General features: G+C 33.3%; 1 protein-coding gene and 3 pseudogenes across 1 annotated transcript; 3 read left to right on the top strand and 1 right to left on the bottom strand.

The window, feature by feature from the left end:
* The first annotated feature begins 418 nt into the window (after positions 1 to 418).
* LOC132039755 ((+)-borneol dehydrogenase 1-like) lies at positions 419 to 4,314 on the top strand. The gene is made up of 2 exons (XM_059430277.1): positions 419 to 586; positions 3,341 to 4,314. The coding sequence occupies exons 1-2, from the start codon at positions 513 to 515 to the stop codon at positions 4,170 to 4,172; spliced, it is 906 nt and encodes a 301-aa protein (XP_059286260.1). The 5' UTR covers positions 419 to 512; the 3' UTR covers positions 4,173 to 4,314.
* A 158-nt stretch (positions 4,315 to 4,472) lies between these two features.
* On the top strand, positions 4,473 to 6,838 carry LOC132039757 (cullin-1-like; annotated as a pseudogene).
* LOC132039756 (cullin-1-like) lies at positions 6,832 to 7,992 on the top strand (annotated as a pseudogene).
* A 1,339-nt stretch (positions 7,993 to 9,331) lies between these two features.
* Positions 9,332 to 11,150, bottom strand: LOC132040350 (putative F-box/FBD/LRR-repeat protein At4g03220; annotated as a pseudogene).
* Positions 11,151 to 20,622: the final 9,472 nt, after the last annotated feature.

The raw sequence follows: 20,622 nt of genomic DNA, 5'->3' as shown, positions 1-20,622 counted from the left end.
AAAAAGGAAAAGTTGTTCCTCCTTAGTAAAATATAATACAAAAAGAGAACAGTATACTGGGAGCACAAGTGTCTAAAAGTGAATACAGAGCAACTTGATTTTATAATTCTTTATAAATTTATTTTTAGTTTTTAGCGTTTTTTTATATAAGAAATCCTTATTTTTATGGATAAGAATCTGAAAATGAAGTATAAGAAATTTTTATTTTTTACCACTACCAAAGTCCCCAACTTACAACTTTGACCATAAATTTGCCCAACATAATCTCTTCCATGTCTTGTCATTTAGTATGAGATATTTTGTGAAAGGAAAACAACAAAAAACGTCACTGCCAATTGTTGGAGAGTTCAATAATTGAACAAGAGGAGATACAAGTCATTTAACTTAGAGTTACTATCTTTAAGAATTGAAATTAAGTCAATTATTCTTTTCACTTTCAGACTTCTTTTAAACATTATTCAATTCAATGTCTAACCTCTTTTATAAATAGAGTCCCTGAAGTTGTTCTGCATATGAAGAAGACAGAGCTCTCAAGATTGAGGAACATGGCCAACAATAATTCTCTTCCATCACCAGTAGCCAAAAGGTATTAATTTTGCTCTTCTCGATAATGCTCATTAATTTCTTCTTCCTCCTGTTTTTTTTATATATAATATACTAGTTGCATGTGGCCCGTGCTTATATTAGGCTTAATTCATGACACAAACATAGTAAATTTAATTTAAAAATACTATAATTTATGTCATTTTTCGATTGAATAATTAATTTAATCTAGCAACACGTTAATCATGTCTTGTTGGTAAGTCTTTGTGATTATTAAAAAAATTTAGTCACATAATTGCATAATTTTTAAAGAATAAATTATATATGAGGAAGGAAGTTTGGAAAGACAATTAACAAATATAAAGGGACACAAGATTCGATATTCACTAAAGAAGCAGAATTTTGGTGATTTAAAACAAATAAAGGGTGTGTTCGGTATGAAGGGAAATATTTTTCAAAATGTTTTTCAATTTTCCATGTTTGGTTGGTTAAAAATTTTGAAAAATATTTTCTTTAGAAAAACAAATTCCTTAAAATGAGGAAAATAACTTCCATAATAGAAGTAGGGAAATCAAGTTCAACAAAGTGGCTTTCACATTCATTGTGTCCTCCCTACATTCCAATACACCTCATCTTCACTCCCACCATTGTAGCTCCCATCCCCACCAACCACCACTACACATCCCCACCCCCACCTCTCATAGTACTTGTCTAGGTTATAGACAAATGATTTTGGCATAATATTTTTTCTTACACCAGAGATGAGAAATTAAGTAAGCAACACACTTTTTTTTCCTAGAAATTATTTGTAAAAGAATAATTTTTGTGAAAAATATTTTCTTCATACCGAACACATCTAAAAGCATATGGAGTACTAATTAGTAAGACCTAACAAATGTTTTAACTGGAAATGAAATTGTGATTCCAAATTTACATGAATTTTATCAAAATGTATGATGATAATAATAAATAAGACATAATGGCAAAAAATTCACCTGAACTATCACTTTTTCGTGAGTTTCCTACATGAACTATCAGGTGTGCAAGTTTCCTACAAGAACTATCACCGACTATTTAACAAAACACACGTCAACTATCAGTTATTTCATTTTTCTGCCTCAACTATTCAGATAAGTTATGAGGTAAGTTTGACTACTACTTCCTACGTCTCAAATTATTTGTCGCTTTTTCGTTTTACAAGCTCTTTAAGAAACTATAATTAGGAGAGGTATTTGAATACTTTACCCTTAGTTATGTCTAAGTTATATACTCCCTCCTCCTTAAATCATCTGTCGCTTTTTTGTTTTACAAGCCCCTTAAGAAATTATAATTAGGAGGGGTATTTGACTACTTTACCCTTATTTATGTCTAAGTTATAATCTCTTTCCATTAAGTGTTTATCTATTTTATTGTGCCATTTTCATTAATGACAAAATTCTACTAAGGGTAAAATGAGGAAAAATAATTAATTGTACCTTGAACTTCTAAAACGACAAATAATTTGATATAACTATTTTTAGTAATCACAACAGATAATTTTAGACCGAGGAAATAATTCTTATATAGTTACTTAATGATAAGAGTAGTATTGGACAAATTAATAAATCTTTCCTGATTTGTTAAAATAGACAAATAAAAATAATTAGTTTTAGTATAAGGAACAAGCAAAAAGAAATGGAAGGAGTAATCTAATAAGGTACAAGAAGATATCCACAAAAAATACTATATATGGTGTCAATTTAATTCAATTACAAAGTTTCAAGTGAGAATGATCATAAGAAAATGAATGAGAAAAATGAAAATAGGTAAGCAAAAAGCAACAAACACATGTAGCAACCTCATTGCTCAAAGAATGATGTGAGGACTATAAAAAATTGATATCCTCACTTATAGATAGTAGTAATATAGTTACTTAATGATAAGAGTAGTATAGAATAAATTAATAAATATTTCCTGATTTGTTAAAATAGACAAATAAAAATAATTAGTTTTAGTATAAGGAACAAGCAACAAGAAATGGAAGGAGAAATCTAATAAGGTACAAGAAGATATCCACAAAAAATTACTATATACGGTGTAAGCAAAAAGCAACAAACACATGTAGCAACCTCATTGCTCAAAGAATGATGTGAGGACTACAAAAACTTGATATCCTCACTTATATATAGTAGTAATATAACAGGATCTTCATGTGAGGTATATAAGGCTCTAGTCATTTCCTTGCTTTCTGCAAAATTCCATTCACTCTTTCAATTTATTGAGTTGAGTTCTTGTGATAAAAAAAAAATCGATAGGAGAAATTAAAGAGTACAACTTTAAATTTCAGAGTAGGCCTTATATCCTCACTACAAAAAAATTACTGTGTTCCCACTGATTTTTCAGCGAAAAATTTTCAGTGGCTATTTTCCACTAAATATCGGTGGAAAAAACATAAATAGTAGAGTTTTCACGCGGAAAATTTATGAAGTTTCTCAGCGTTTGAATGGGAACATGTTTCTCACCATACAATTTTCTAGTGAGATTGTTCCGTGGAAATGCGATGAGAAAATCATGCTTTATTGCATAAATTTCCCATTAAATGTCAGTAAGAAAAACCTCTTTTTTTTTTTTTTTTTTTGGCCTAAGTTAGACTTTCATTTTAACCATTTACCCCGACCGAGCAGGAAAAATTACTATCGTAAAAGTTGTTTCCAGGAAGCGTCCTAACTACTCCATAGGATTATTTTACATATTTCTAGAACACCTTTCACACAAACATATGGAAGTAATAGTCTAATTGTACGTTTCTATTTGACAGGCTTGAAGGTAAAGTAGCACTTATAACAGGTGGAGCTAGTGGCATAGGAGCAGCCACAGCTAGGCTCTTTGTTCAACATGGTGCAAAAGTTGCTATTGCAGACATTCAGGACAACCTAGGAACTTCCTTAGTACAAGAAATTGGAACAGAACACATAATATTTGTCCATTGCAATGTCGCGATTGAATCAGACGTTCAAAATGCTGTTGATGCAACAGTTGCCAAATTTGGTAAGCTCGACATAATGTTCAGTAACGCTGGTATAGCGGATAAGCCAAATTCCAGTATCTTAGAAGTAGATTATGATATTATTAAGAACGTGTTCGATGTAAACGTTGCTGGCTCGTTCTTCTGCGCGAAACATGCTGCTAGAGTGATGATTCCAGCCAAGAGAGGTTCAATTATCTTTACAGCTAGTGCTGCCACAGTGGTCTATGGTATTTCCCCTCACGCATATGCGGCATCTAAAAGTGCAGTTTTAGGGCTTTCCAAGAACATCGGAGTAGAATTAGGAAAGTATGGAATAAAAGTTAACTGTGTTTCTCCTCATTACATTAGCACACCACTTGTGTTGAATGCGTTTGGAATAGCTGAGAGACAAATGGCGGAAAAATGGTTGGCGGAAGGAGGAAATTTAAAAGGAGCTTTACTAGATGAAGAGGAGGTGGCAAAAGCAGTGTTGTACTTAGCAAATGATGATTCCAAATACGTGAGTGGTATTAATCTAGTTCTTGATGGTGGTTATAGTACCACAAATGTGGCTTTATCAGAGGCCCATAAGAAAATATTTCCATCAGCTACTACCCATCAGAGTCCCAACGAAGCAGTGTAAATTTTTACTTAAAAAGTATGTGGGGATGAATAAATATCTGTACGGTTTCCTTCAGCATCTACCTACTATATAGAACGTGTGTGTGACGAAATGTGTACTTTTCAGAATTATATTTTGGTAAAATGCAAGGGAAGTTAGATTTTGGCTGTGGGTTTCACCACACTTGGTCTGGTCCATTAATTGCAGATCAAGAAGGATGCCACCCTTTTATTCACACATTTAATTAGTCTTGCGGAGACTTGTCCTTATCAAAATAAAAGATAAAAAAATTGTCTTGTGGAAACTTGTGTACTGATATTATCTACATTCTTGTTTAATTCCTACATTGGATTGTTCAAACAAGAAGTTTAATCAATATATAATCTGTACTACAGCATATCAAATTAACGGTTTGGAAACTAAGATCCAGGATAGAAGTTGCAGACTATGTCACCAATACTAGCAGTAACAAATTGCATATACCAAGTATAAAGCACAACTATCTGTGACGCCCCTGATGGAGGGAGGGGGGGGGGGGCGCTGATGAGGGCGGATCAAACAGAACTGATAGGCTTCTAGGCTGGCAAGCTTTTGAAGTTGAGGTGCACATGACATCTTAGGCGATTCCCACGTCAGAATGGGAGAAGAAAGGAAGAGCTTTATAAGGCACTTTTGGGGCTCGATGTGGCATTGCTCGAAATTTTCATCTAAAGCAGAAATTTTTATATTGGTTAGTTTACACGCTTTTACGTCATTTATTTATAGTTATTTCAATTACTATTTTTATACAATTATTTTTTCAAGGATAATGTAATATATTAAAAAATTAAATTGACCTATTTTTTTCAAGCATAATGATGGAACTTGATCTAACCTTATTAATGATTGTTACGTGATTTGGAACTGATTCAAAAAACTATAATGTTGGAAATTGTCTAACCTTTCTGGATTAAATAGCTGGTCGTTAGTTCCCGAGATGGTTAAGTTGGAGGAGGGATGGGAACTCATGAAGAGTATTTCAGCTTGAAAGACCTTATTAAGTAAACCATGTATCCTTTGGAATGATTTATGCCTTTCTTTTTGTGTTTCTTTTGGAACGAGAAAGTTTTTCCATAATTTGATCCACAGACTTGTAGTAAACATGTGTACCCAAAGGGCAAGTATAATCTCTGTAGTGGGATGTACATGAAATACAAGGAAGTATTTGAAAAGTACATCAATTCTACTATTTTGCCGTCCTTCTGAGCGATGAGTGATGAATATATGTTGATGGAGCTTTTGAAAAGATTGGAAAACCATAAATATATGGTGAGCTTGCTTTCACAAATCTTTTGTTGTTTTGAAATCTTTATCGAACACAATGGGCTCCCTGCACTTGATGAAGTTGGTTTGACATGCTTCCATGATCTGATTTATTTCGAGTTTAGAGCCAAAGCTAGAGACACAGTTATTAGGCTGATTGATCAAGAACGTGGCGGTGGCAGATTGAGAGATCTTTGTTGAACAATGTGCTAGATATATTTGTTGGAGTTGAAATGAGGTATTATCAAATGACTTTTAAGATGCTTTGCTTAAAGATACTTCAGCGTATTATTCTCGAAAAGCTTTGAATTGGATCATTGAAGATCCATGTCCGGATTATATGTTGAAGGTGGAGGAGTGCTGTCAAAAGGAGAAGGATAAAGCATCTCATTATCTTCACTTTAGTAGTGAGACAAAACTGTTGGGCTCAACCACCCGCAGATACTCTTAACATGGTGTGATACTGTCCGTTTTGGGTCAAGCCCGCACGGTTTTCCCCCAAAGTCCTCACACCACGAAGATATTCCTACATTTTATATGTTGGCTCCCAATCTTTTCAGCTACTGATGTGGGACTTTGTTCGCACACCCAATAAAAACTTCTTGAGAAAGTGCAAAATGAGTTGTTGGCTGTATATACTAATCAATTTCTAGAGAAGCAGCTTTCTGGAGGCCTAGCTTTGTTAAGAGATTACAGGGTAGAAGATTTATCTCGAGTGTATAGGTTATTTTAAGGTACTCCCATGCAATTGGAACCAATTGAAAATATGTATAAGCAGCTTGTCATTGCTTAAGGGATGGTCTTGGTGGAACAGGCTGAAGATGTGCCCAAAAGTTCTGATGGTTTGTTAGAACCATATTTCAATATTTTCATTATATATGCACTTTCATGTATTGACTGGTTCGCCAATAACTCTGTTTCTCACAAGGCCCTCGAAGGGGAATTTGAGGTTCTCTATGACAAGATTAATTAGCGCTGATTGTTCAAGTGCAGAGCTTCTTGCTTCTTATTGTGATGACATCCTTAGGCACGGGACCAAAAACCGATCAGTGATGACGAATTGAGGAAAGTTTGGATAAGGTGGTGCTTTCATAGGGTAGGGTAGAAGGTTAGTATGTAGTTGAGCATTGTCCCGCTTATCCTTTCATACTAGTAATAGTATTACTTCGATTTCTGCTACTATCTATTGTTGCTTGTGCTTGGTTTATCGTATAATTTGTGATAGCTACTGCTCTTTTTTCAAACTGCTTTATCATGCTTTTTATAGTATTCTGCATGGCTTATTCACTTATGTTATCTCTTTTTTCATATTGCTTTGCATTACTTGTCCTTGTGCCGAGGGTCTACCAATCTCTCTACCTCCCAAGGTAAGGGCAAGGTCTGCGTATACTTTGCCCTCTTAGACCCCCACTTTGTGAGATTTCATTACGTATGTTGTTATTCGATAAGGTGTCAAGGTTATCACATATGTTAGTCCTGTAGCTTTTTGATCGATTGGTGTTCTATGGAAGTGCCAGTGAGTAACTAAAGCATCACTGCGGTGGATATTTTACACTAAAGATAGAGGGAATGGTGGTGAACTTAAAGTTGGCTATGGAAAACCAAAACCACTTTCAGAAATATCTCCGCAACAACCCTGCAGTGTGTCACCAAATTGATTTAAGTGTCACAGTTCTTAAAACTAGGTTGTGGTCCAGTTATAGTTGTCCCGGTATGAGTCTACATGTGGAATTGATCAAGTGTGTGGAGGTCTTTAACGAATTCTATCAGAAAAAGAAACACACAGGACATTGACATGGATTATTCATTGAGTACATGTTACATCAATGGGAATTTTGACCATAAAACTATTGAATTGATTATGGAACTTCTCAGGCTGTTGTTATGTTACAGTTTAATGCTTCAAATCGATTGTGCTACTCAGAAATCAAGCAAAAGTTAAATTTGGCTGATGACGATAACTTGATCAGATTTTGCTTCAATCCCTCACATGTGACAAGTATCATATTCTGATTAAGCACCCCAACAATACAAATGTTTCATCAACTGATCATTTTGAGTACAACTCCAAGTTCACTAACAATATGGGGAGGATAAGGATCCGTTTGCTTCCCGTGGATGAAAGGAAAAAGGTGGTTCAAGATGTTGACAAAGATGGACGTTATGCAATTGATGCCTGTATTGTGCGTGTTATGAAGAGGCAGAAAGTTCTTCCTCATCAACAACTAATTTTGCAGTGCGTTGAGCAGTTGAGAGGAATGTTCAAGATTTATAGTGAAGCAATCAAACGGCGGGTTGAAGCACTTGGAACAAGACAAAGAGAATCCTGACCTGTACAAGTACTTAGCTTGAGGCAATAATCTGATACCTGGTTGATATTTTTGTCCCTTGGGTCTGCACTGAATTGTGTGTAGCTGGTCTCTGTTCATAGCTTAATATTCCTCAGTTTTGATTATGTTATGTAGTTTGAGTAGTCACGGGTTAAGAAAAAAAAGAAGACTTTTACTTGTCTTAATTTGACTTAACATTTATTTGTTTATAAAAATTTGAAAACTTGTGGTGAAAAAAAAACCCTAGCTTGGTGATACCAAGACTCTACATATATACAGGGAGCCAAATATGGTGGCAGACTTGCAAAGCACGGATGTACCATGCAGGCCTACCTCCAGCTCTGTCACACTTTTTGATACAACTCTATCTTTTGTTTTGGATTTGCTTACTTCTGATCATTAGGCACCACCTATCTTGGACGTGTATTGTCTAGAACAAGTGGAGAAAAAATTAACAGGTTCAATTTTCGATTTGTTGATTTTTATAACCAAAATCGCATCAAACTAATTTTGATTAGATTCGATTTTTCTCATGTACGATTTTGATTAGATTCGACTTTTAAATAAAAGTATATACTCTCTCTTTCCAAATTCGATTTTGGTTCTGGAAGGCATTAAAAAAAAGTGTTGCGGATTCACATATTATTTGGTAAGTAAAATAGGAGGGGACGTAAAAGAAGAGGGATTGGAAGAGGATTGCAATATTAGACAATATGTCTCTAGTAAACTAATTAATGGGTTTTTCTTTTTTATAGTTTACGCCATAAAGAGGCACGATCCTTTATAGTTTACACCATAAAGAGGCACGATCCTTCTATTAGATTACCAAAAAAATTACAAAAAATCAGAGAGAGAGTCAGCCTATTCTCTGTTCAAAGGAAGCTAAATACATCGAGGACGTACCCTTTACAATTAATAGATATGACCTATATACAATTTCAAATCATATGTAATGTTAGAATCCCATACATATTAGAATCACTCACATTGAGGGCATCCAGGAACTTGCGGTTAGGTTTCAACATTGAATCTGAATGTTTTTATAACATGCTTATTATATATATGTCTTGATATACTTTGCTTCTTATCTGTAAAATTAAAGTCCCCGGTTGATTTGCAAAGTTAATGGCTTAGAACACCTTCATTTCGGAAACAACAACCTTCCTTAGAATTTTCCCTTTACAATTGGTTCATTGCTAGGAATCAGTGTTCTTAGAGCAATACAGTGATACGAGCCTAGAGACAGATCGATCCTGTTCAAGTAAGGTCGTCAATAAAAAATTGTTTTTAGGATGACCTACAACTAATCTTAATCTAAGTCTTGTGAAGATTTTTTAACACAAATGCTAATCAAAATTTCACCACAAGTCTTGTGAAGATTGTTGAATCCAAAGTAAATTGTCCATTGTAAAAATTTTTTCATCATTTCCCCATTTCCTTCTTGATAAATATGTAAGAAAGGTTTCATATCAAATAAATGATCCCTTATCATAACAATTTAATTAGCACCAAGAGCTTGCCATCCCTAAACAAAGTACTCAACAAATATTTAGCGCCAATGCAGGGAAAAAAAAAAAGAATTGCTTACGTGAGCAGTACCACTGTACCAGTATGAAAAAGCAAGTTGAGTATCAAACTATTCTTAAGAAAAATTCAATAGGATTAGGGGAGAACTTTAACTCTGAATTATCAGGAATCTGTTTTTAAAATTATAATTAACTTTATAAATGAATAAGTTCGTTCAATTTAAATTAGAATGAACTATATCATCAATCTAATAGAAAATAAACTTCCTCCACCTCCATTAGGGTCCTCACTGCAAGTTCTCCACTACTAAGTGCCACAGGCTGATATTCCGAGTCAAATTTGTAGGCTTTTACTTCTTTTAATTGAGTATGCCAAGGCTTACTTCCATGAGAAGTAGAATGACTCGAATTCTTCATATACATTAAACGATTCATGAAACATGTAATCATTTTACTACTTGAGCATAAATTGAGTCTCCTAGGATGACAACTCCATAGCAAAGCATCCACAAAACTTGGGCACTCCTCAGATGACATATCTTCTATAAATACTTCTAAAACATCAACTTAAGGGGTAGCAACACTATGATGCACTTGCAAATCTTTCATGTTGATCTCATTGCATTCGTTAAAACGAAGGAAAACCTTAGACCAAGAAGTCAAGTTTGATAGGAATTTCCCTAACTCACAAAACCATGCCGCATTTATATCATTGGAGCAATAAAGACCTGCCTTTGAGTTCTGCATTTGACCCGACTCTTTTGCAATTTTAAACTCAGGAATTTTATCTCCCTCATACTCAAGTGCTACCAAATTTGAAGCATCAACCTCCCATATGCCCTCACAATTATGAATCCTCAAGAACTTTAGGGATTGACTCCCGCAAATGTTAAGCCATTCCAAATCTCCACAAATGCCATCTAATATCAAACTCTCAAGGAATTGGAATGTAGAAATAAGGTGCCGGAGAAATCCTTGAGATATCTTCATATCGGATAACTTTAAGGATTTCAGATTATGACATTCAGTTATATCTAATACAGGGGGCTCTCAACAACAACACATAGAATAAAAAAAGTGTTCAAGAGTTGGTGCTTGGATTTTAACACTCTAGTTCTGATCATTATAACCTATTGAAATAGAAATTGACTTGATATTTTGAAGATTCCGCAGCTCGATCTTTGTCAATAAACGACAGCCCACAATGATGAGATCGATAATCAAGGGACAATAATTAAGCAGAGTCTGAAGCAAGTTGTCGTCTAAACGAACATTAGTTAGAGAAAGCTTTCTCAAAGAATGACAGTTCGCCGCTTGACTAGTAGATAATGAAAGGCCCATCAGATCACAACCCGTCAGCACCAATTCTCTTAAAGCTCTTGATGCCAAGAACGCTGAAATAGGGAAGGGGTATGAGGGGACAGAAACCTGACATACCACATTTTTTACACCATTCTGAAGAGCAATGCCAAGCCACTTATCAATCCTAGGGAAAGCAAGAAGATGATGATAAGCAGAAGTTGAAATTGAAAGTGCAAACCTTTCTATACTGATATTGCTTTCCCTATATCCCTCCATGACTTTATCCACTATTTTTCTATTCTTATTGCCTTTGCCATACTCAACTTTGAACTTCAAGTTGGGATAGGTAAACCATGCTTGTAGCCATGTTTTGGACAGAATTCTCGTCTTGGCTGCTTCTTCAAAACTAAGGTACGACCATATTTTGTGAATGAGGCAATCAGGCAATGTGTCCATGATCGTGGCTTGGGAATTGCTATGATACAAATCCTGTGTAGAGGAATGGATTTATAGAATACTAAACTTGTAACAAATCACAATCCAACAAGGAGAGAACTAGACGAAACCTTTTCCTAGACAGAATAGGCTGCTCACCTTTGAAATTATATTTTTGGTTTTACGTTTTGAGAAAAAAAAAATTGTTTGCATTTATTACTTATAGGAAAAAGAATTTAGAAATTAAATTAACCTAGTAACTTAAACTAAATAATAAGAAGGTCACTCAACTATGAGGATTTATGTATCAATAAAAAATCATTCAATTTTGTTTTGTATCAATAAAAAATCATTCAATTTTGGATTTTTTCTCTTATAAAGTCACTCAACCATATTTGTCATAAAAAAAGAGGATAAATCTCACTAAACCCCTTAAACTTTTTGGTTTGAGAAACAATAACCCCTTTACCTTTTGAATGAGACAATAAACCCCCTTGATCTTAAATTTAACGGTCAAGGTGAATTGACAAATTTTATGTATTTTTAAAAGGTCACAAATGACCCTTAATTAGTAGGATTCTAACATGCATTTTTACAATTTATTTAAGAAAATGAATCTATAGTTGTACATATAAATTAAAGCTCCAGTGCTAAAAAATTAATATCTTAACTATCTCTTTATTCTATTTACTTTTCTTCTTTTGATTTTCAGTATCCAAATTTATTTAGAATATTTTTATGTAGTTTAATTTGAAATTCTAAATATGTCTTAATCCATTATGTCACTTCATTACTTGTATTTTCGCTGGTATTTTAACTAGTTAGGTATATCATAATATTTTATGTCATTCTTACGTATTAAATAGTTTTTATTTTTTAAAATATTTCACTCGTAAGCATAATAACTAAAAATTTACGTTTTGAATCTTAAAAATCAGATATTTTATAATTTTAAAACTCAGTAAATTGTTAAAGAAAAGGAAGTTTTATTTTACGTCGAAGGAGCAGGAAGTAATATGTTCGCATAAAAAATGTTAGAGTAGTTAGACGAATTTATTAATTTTTATGCATTACTATTGAGTATCTTTGGTAATTTTTTCATATTTTAGAAATATGTACAATAATATATCACATTTTAAAAATATATAAAATTTGTCAATTCATCTGGACTGTTAGATCTAAGATCAAGGGGGTTTATTGTCTCATTCAAAAAGTGAAGGGGTATTGTTCTCAAATCAAAAAGGTTAAAGGGGTTGAGTGGGATTTACTCTATTTTTTTATGACAAAAACTTTGAGTGAATAAACTCAAATTTCAGTTTGTTGATTTGATAACCAAAGCGAATCAAACTAATTTTGATTCAATCCGATCTTTTATCACCAGATTTTGTCTTACCTTCTCAACCATTACACATACATCCACCCATTTCCCACAAAATGAAAGTGTACAAAAAACATTGTTCATAAATAAAATCATTATTTAATTAATCTGATTAATCACATACATGGCTGAAATATTCTGTAGCACTCCTGAAAAATTCGCTAAGTTTGAATACTTTAAAGCGCGCTAGCAATATTTAAAATATTGTGTTTGGGTGCCAATAATAGTTATGGACCAGTGCAATACCGGTTGGAAGAGATGAAGAGGATACGAGGTGTGTCTGAAGTAAATTAGGGTCTAAAAAGGGTTTTATGGCAAAGCCAACTCACTACACTACGGTCTAAAGTTTCAAACGAGCACCCGCAAACAGGGGCGGATCCACCCTTTAGGGTGGGGATGGCATGACACCCCCTCGATTAATAATTTTTTTATATACTTATGTTGTAATCTGCTTAAATTAGGTTAAATATTTGATCCTGCTACCCCCAGTCGTAAATTAGACAAAGGTGCCATGGCTGGTAGACACAAGTTTGAATCTATCTTGAACATTTTCCGACTCCCGTTTTTCTTTGCGCTTTTTACTTCCTTTGTACCAGTAATTCCCTTTTCGGCCCTCCCAATTTTCTATTTATCTTTTTATTATTTATATTGTCTTTCCTCTTTTCTATTATTTTATCTGTGATCTCTAGCGAGAACACACAAATAGAAACTTCAAAATCCATTAAATTAAGCATTTCTCTTAACTCAAATCTATGAGTATTTAAATCGAAAAACTTGGGTCTCAATGAGAATTATTGATTGAGATCAAAATTCAATTTTTTTTTTTTTTTTTATAATTTCTTTTGTTTATTACTCCCTCGTCCATGTTTACTTGTCGATATTTGACTTGAGACACTGTTAATAAGCAATAAATAAAATGAGAAATGAATTGGAATACTTAATAATAAGGGTAAAATAAGTATAAAATGGTAAATTATGTCTTGGTTTTTCAAACTATATAACTTACATGTAAAGGTGGACATATATTTTTAGTATAATGGACAAATAAAAATGGACGGAGGTAGTGTATTATAAAAATTTATGCTATTCTATAATTGTTAAATTTAATTTAAATCACTTTACTACTTAAATTGTGATGGAAATTTCATAAGCACTGCTTAGAAAAACATAAAATTTATGATTTATTTTTGAGAACTTGTAGTTTATCTAATTCTATATTTACTTATGGGGTGTATTAACCTATTGAAGAGTTTTTCTATTATTTTTCTTATTTTGATTGGTGTAATTCCCTTATTGAAGATGTTATTTTACTTGTGCAAATTCATTTTTTACTATACATAAGAGATGCAAGTCCCTTGGTGAAAATGTTGATTTTACTTCTGTTGTTAATGAGTGTGATTCCTTATTTAAGATGCTAATTATGTTCGTTTCTTGATTTTTGAGATGTAATTTTCATATTTGCAAATAAAAAAAAAAGCCTATTAAGTTGAGCTGAATAAATAAAAAGATATGGACCCGACCCAAAAACACGTTTCTAACAAGATGTACATTGAAGAAAATTGTGGCCCGCCACCTTTGAATCCTAGATTCGCCTCTGCCCGCAAAAGCTAACTTTAAACGATCAGTTGTCGCAATATGGATTGAGTTAGGATATGGATAATATACTATATTAAATCTCTTTCAGTCTAGTTTTCAAATTCGCAAAATGTTTGACATTTGAACATTCCTGAAAAATGTTATGGGTGTTTTATTGAAGAGTGTCCGACATGATGAGAACCTGGAACCACATAACCTAAATCGTGAAACGCGAAATAGAATCGCTAAAAGCGAAATGGATTGCTAAAAGAGAAATGCAATCGGGAACACAGAATCTGAAAGAACACAGAATCTGAAAGTGTGAAATTGACCTGCACCAGCAAAATAACTCGATTTGTGTGAATTCAGCCTCTATACAACAATCTAGACATTCTTAGCCCCAAACAAGAACAAGAAGGCTAGGAGTTGATTTTTGGGAGCATTTTCACCTCAACATCAACTCCAATCATCCAACTAAGTATATTTGTGATGTTATGGAGTAATTATATTCCAAGGATGCTAGCCCTAACTCAAAACATGTGATTTGTCTAGATTATTCAAATCTCCCAAGAATTGATCAAAAGTGAAAAAGTGGGATTCATCCACCAAGAAGTAATCCCATATATATATATATAGGAGTATATGGGTAACATGTTCGAACAAATCCTATAAATGAGTCTTGAATATGAAATTTTTGGGAGAAAACCTATATCTATATATAATAAAAAGCTAGGCATAGACAAGGTGATGTGGCACCTCTCTATGACCATCATTCCCATTTATCTTTTTTCTCATTTTTTTTGACATTTCTCCTCTTTTTCATGCTGTTAAACTAAATGCAAAGTCATCTCTGAAAACAATTCTTAACCGACTTTACTCACATTTTGCAATTACTCAATATTAATTATCATAATTACGGCAGTTACCCAACAAAATAAAAGTTGGAAAGAAACTCTTCAAAACGTTTTTCCCATCTTCCTTTTATTTACATGAACCCATAAATGTAGTTAAAAGTTATGTTTGATCTTCTACAAATATAGTGAACTGATAGCCTCTTCTCTCCCCAAATGAAAGAACCTATTCTTAACCAATGTATTTGTTGGCACAAAATTATTTAAAAAGTGACACAAAAATATTGGCGAAATCTCCGTCATTGAGATGCCGGTGGGAGCGGCGGAATGCAGAGGTGGCTACAAGACTAGTCCAATGGAAGTAGCAGGTGCGGATAATATTGTAAGATCGAGAGCAACGACATCTATGTCATTCTACATTTTACGTGAGAGTTATGAGCACAAGGTAGACCTGGAACATACCATTCCTTTTGTATACATAACATTCAAGATGATAGTTGAGTGATAATAATGCTTATCAAAACTGACTTTTAATTGATTGTTATGCGTTTGACTGTGAAATGCAGCGGCGGAGCGAGAATTTAGAGGCTATGGGTGCAGAAATTTCCACCGAATTCATAGTTATCAGAGTTATTGAGTCCAGAACTATATATTTATAATACAAATAGAGGGTCTAGAAAGTTACTGGGTTCATTCGAACACGTAGTTAATACTATCCCTCCGCAAGTCCGCCCCTGGTGAAATAGTTTTTTGTTTTATTTCTTATTTTTAGTTTTGTTTTCAATGAACAACACCTTATTATAGTACTCCAAAAGTGTTGGGGTATATACCATTAACCATACGTTTAGACATGATATATTCTAACAATTGTCATGGTTAAAGTTCTAAGTGGGAGATTGTTGGGATATATACTATTAGCCATGTGTTTGGATATAGTATTTATTATAGAACAATTATTTGTTCAATTTTTAATAAAGAGTTAAATAGATCATGTACTAGTATGTGTGTCCTTTACTTATGTAGTAGATGATTTAGTGTATAGAGTTTAGCTTATACACGCAAGATTAAATTATCGGTTCTTATAAGTATAAAGTTTATGTTCACAATCTAAGATGGAATTTGGACAAAGTCATCGGTATGATTATAGCACAAGATTAATATAATGTATCTTCATTATGGGAACGGTATAGTTCCATCTTCTTGTGCTAGTATATTTTGTAAGTATTGAACGGACCAAGTAGAGATAAGTGTTTTTGTACTGAATATATAAAACAAATTCTCTAGTTCATTAAATGTACTTATACTCTTAATCTTGATATAATTATTATGATCAATGTGATTTGTTCATTATTTTGACTTATTAAAAGGTACAACTCAATTGCGAGTCTATGTATTCCTGGTAAATTGGATAATGACAAAATACATTTGTGAAATAATAATCAGTTGATAGAATCCATGTCTCAACTTTGAGATTAATGATACCCCTTTATGGATGCTTATAAGTCTCATGTGAAAACCCTGCAGGTGGATTTTGTATCCGTCACATGATATAAGTTAAGCGGAAATATAAAGGATTCAATTAGTCAATGAATTAAATTGTCAGTAATTTAATTTAATTGATTGGTATCTGTAATCTTAACATGGAGAGTTAAATAAGATTTAATGAAAGATTTCGAAATTGAACTGAGGAGTGCATTTACATTTTTTTAGCTGAATATTTTGTAATTTATTATGGTAGGATTAATTCAGATATTTCGAATTAATTCCATAATAGGAAGCCTCGTTAATTAAATTCTGTGGTCCCTGCTGTGCCCGAATAATAAAGAATTAAATGAAATATTATTTCTTGGTGGAAAATAAAGACCCAGCAGGTTTTGAAAAAGGGTGAAAACCCTAAAACCTGTAGTTATAAAATAGGAGTCTTATTCCATAAGGAGGCCAAGGGTTTTACAAGTTTCTACACTTTTTCCGTAGAAATTCGCCTACACGAATTTCACAGATTTTGGTATTATTCAGTTTATACAGTAGAAGACGGTGGAACTGGAGGAAGAAGGCGTGGATGGCTTTTGCTCGTGCTTAAAGGCTAGATTCGAGGTTGCATTCACGCTTCAAGAGATAAGTATCAATTTTGTGTTTGATTAATATCTTGATTATGTGTTGTCTATATTACATGCAAGTTCGATCCTAGCTATTTGCTTCCGCTATATATGCATGGATTCCATCAATTGGCATCAAGAGCCTACTTGCATCTAATTAGATAGCCTAAAAAACATACACATGTGTAAGTTGTGTATATGATTTGTTTCTCTGAATCTGTTTAAAAATGGAAAACATGATTAAATATGTTTTTTTGTTCTTGATGAACTGTTATCCGATAGGAACATGAAAATATCATAAGATATGTCCGGGACAATAGAGAGATTAGGTATTTCGCTGCCGCCGGTACCGTGTTGGCATGTTGATCCTTTAAGTATTCAACTGTCGTTTGATAATTTTATATATGAATGGTTTCAGCAAATTTCATGTATATTTTATTATTATTAAAAAGAAAAGAAAAGGTTGTCGAATACTATAGTTCACGTGAAGATGGGAGGCGGCAGTGAGCCTTGGAATCTTTTTCCATGAAAGAAAATTCCTTTATTTTGTACTAATTAAACCCTAATTGGAATATTTTATTATATAGAGGATCTTCTTGGTTTCGATTAATGAAACTAGTGGTATAGTTTGATTATGTGGGCGTTACCTTTCCTTTCTTTCTCACAGTACACTAATTTGTATAAATTAAGGATTTTATAATTAATAAATGGTTACCATTAAAGTGGTTTGTTTATTTGGAATTATTAGAAATTCTTAATGCTTTATACACGTCAGATTACAATACATGGATTGAGAGTAATGCTTAATAAATAGGATCCATTAATATGATATATTTTTTTGAGTCATTGAATATTCTCAATTTATTGGGAAAATTGTCCTTGAATAAGTATATATTAGTGGTGGTGTTTTATCTACTGATAGAATATCTTTAGTTACTAGTGACACTTAATTAATTCGTGAGAAAAAATATTGAGGTTTTCAACTGAGAGGGAGAAGCTAATATCTTGAATTCTCAGGTGTATTAATCGAGAGGACAATTTGTTAAAAGTAGGTGTTGTGTGTCTTATCCAGAAGAAGGGACATTGTTGACACTCAATTTTGTCCCTCCTGTATTCTGATTCACTTTCTTGAGCTTCTAATATCTATTAATAAACTAAATATCTTATTTTACTATCACTATATCATCATCATTATTATTATTATTATTATTATTATTATTATTGAAGTATTATTATATATTAATACCTCGTACGTCGCTACTTACTAGTTACGTATTAATCATAAGATATAACCTGGATGATATTTTTACTATATTATTACCTCATTTATATTTTATCTATTAATAATAAGATTATCATGTTAAATCACACCCTGTTTATGCTAATTGCTAAATTATTATTATCACACACACACACACACACACACACACACACATATATATATATATATAGTATGTTGTTAATACAAAGAAGCCTAAAGAAATTAATTAGAAGGGGGAAATACCCAACAAATTCGGCTAGTGGAAGCCCATTCAAATGGCCCAAACGAAATTCCCACTAGCCCAATCCGAATTAAGACCAGCCCAATTGAACAAATAACCTTTTTCCCTAGACCTAACTCTTCCTCACCAGCCGCATCATCATTCTATCTCTTTCCTTCCATTTTTAGCAAAAGAACAAAGCTTCATCAATCATGGACAGAAGTTGCCCACTCCATTTTCATGATATGGTTTTGTCTCTACCTCGCTTTGCTCATCTCAGTCACGTGAAGGCTATCAAGACTGTCCCAAAACCCCTCAACGTTCGGATTCAGAGTTTTGTTTTCACTAAATGTTCAAAAATCAAGTTCAAAATCCCGCCCAAATTGAAACCCTAGGCTTTGATTTACACCTATAAATATCACTCTAACTCCTCAGCCGAAGAGGGGGTTTTTTTTTTAGCAGCTTGAACACCCACAAAAACACCACTACACATAATTGAAATTAGATAGGATTTATGCTACTATCTTCTTTTTCGAAACTCTTGCATTTTTTTTTTACTGTTTTTCGCGGACTCAGTTGGTTCAAGGTCTGAACCCATTCATAACGAGAGAGTAGATTCGACGCCGACGCCCCCGTCGCTGCATCGAAAAAGGTCAAAGAGTCTTACTTTAAGACTCGACGCCACCCTGCAAGGGCCTGAAATGTGCATCCATATCCTCCTTTATGTCTCTCGGTCCCTCGAAATGCATCCGAACAGAAAAGAAAGAGAAGGGCGAGCCAAATGGGAACCGCTGAAAAAACTTCGCTCTTCTACAAGAGCCAAATATGGCTTTACTTCATTCCTTTTTACTCGCTAATGTGGTTTAGTTGCTGGTGTGATTGCCCTTTTACTTGTGTTTGGGTTATTAATTGTTAATAGCTCTACTTTGCTTAGTTATGCAGGGTCTTTCTTTAAGTTAACACTAGAATACTTATTTGATCACTTATGTGTTTCCTTTAACCAAGAGTGTGATCTTTCCTCAAGCCTTAATTGTTCTTTCTACTCAAAATATCTTCTGTTTAAATGAATGAAGTTAAATGGTCTTTGTCTTTGAGTCATTTGTTTACTCTAGAAAACCATCAATTTCACTCTATCAACTTTGGCTTCAAACTCACCATAACATTTCTTTTAAAATAACAAAGATGAAAGTGGACCCTTTTAATCTAAAACAACGTTTTAGCCTTAGCTCACTTTTAACATTAAATGCTTTCTTACGGAAAATACACTTGGATCAGTTAAATCACCTAAATCTGAAGTTTTTTTTTTCTCACTTTTTTAATTCTTGATCAGAAATCATTTTATTAAAGTGTTCGTCGGTTCCAATCAATTCAAGGAATACGAGTTAATTTTTTTTTTCTTCCTCCAAAATTCACTTAGTTACCTATCTAGCCCTTTTAATTAATTTTTTAAGTCCGGTCGGTTAACCATTGTTAATGGGTCTTAAAGGATGCCTAATACCTTCCCTTTAGATCAGTTGAACCCTTACCTAGATCTTTTGGTTTCGTAGATTTTAAAATGGAGTTGACTTTAGACGATTACTTTAATTAACTTTAGGTGTCCTAATTCACCATAAATAATTAGGTGGCGACTCCTTAACTGTAATTAACCCCGGAATTATCGGGATGTTGTCAACCATTTTGACTCCGGTTAAAATGGGGTATAACAGACACAATGTATGCCTTGTGCTCATGGATAATTATAAAAGGAGAATGGAAATTTGAATCAGGTTGTTTAATTCTAAAAATACCTAAAATGGCTTTCTTCAGAATTTGGTCATAATTTTGGAGATGAATTATATGTTAATTTAGTTCTAGACTTATCTATTTTTGCTTGTGAAGATGCATTTGCAGTGATAGATGTCATTTTTCGGCATTCTGAGACCGTCCAGATGAGTTTTAGGTACTTTGTCGGATTAAAAATTTATTTTAAGTAAGAAGAGGATACTCTTTAAATCAGTTTTATTTATGTTAAATCTGGAACATGACTACACATGATGATTCAACATGAAATTGATATATGATAAGGATATAGATCGATTATGTTTTCCTTAAATCGCTTTGAATCGGTTATTTTTCGGATTTGGTCGTAGTTTTGGAGATCAAGAATTTTACGAACTCCGATTGACTTGAAATTTGGTAGGTTCATCGAAAACGAC

The sequence above is a fragment of the Lycium ferocissimum genome, chromosome 12, assembly GCF_029784015.1.
Source record: "Lycium ferocissimum isolate CSIRO_LF1 chromosome 12, AGI_CSIRO_Lferr_CH_V1, whole genome shotgun sequence".
In the NCBI taxonomy this organism is placed as follows: domain Eukaryota; kingdom Viridiplantae; phylum Streptophyta; class Magnoliopsida; order Solanales; family Solanaceae; genus Lycium; species Lycium ferocissimum.
This window is presented reverse-complemented; position numbering and strand designations above follow the sequence as displayed.

Coding starts and splice junctions, on each gene's coding strand:
- LOC132039755 (XM_059430277.1), top strand. CDS start 513: ATGAAGAAGACAGAGCTCTCAAGATTGAGGAACATGGCCAACAATAAT. Junction 587..3,340: donor CCATCACCAGTAGCCAAAAG/GTATTAATTTTG, acceptor TCTATTTGACAG/GCTTGAAGGTAAAGTAGCAC.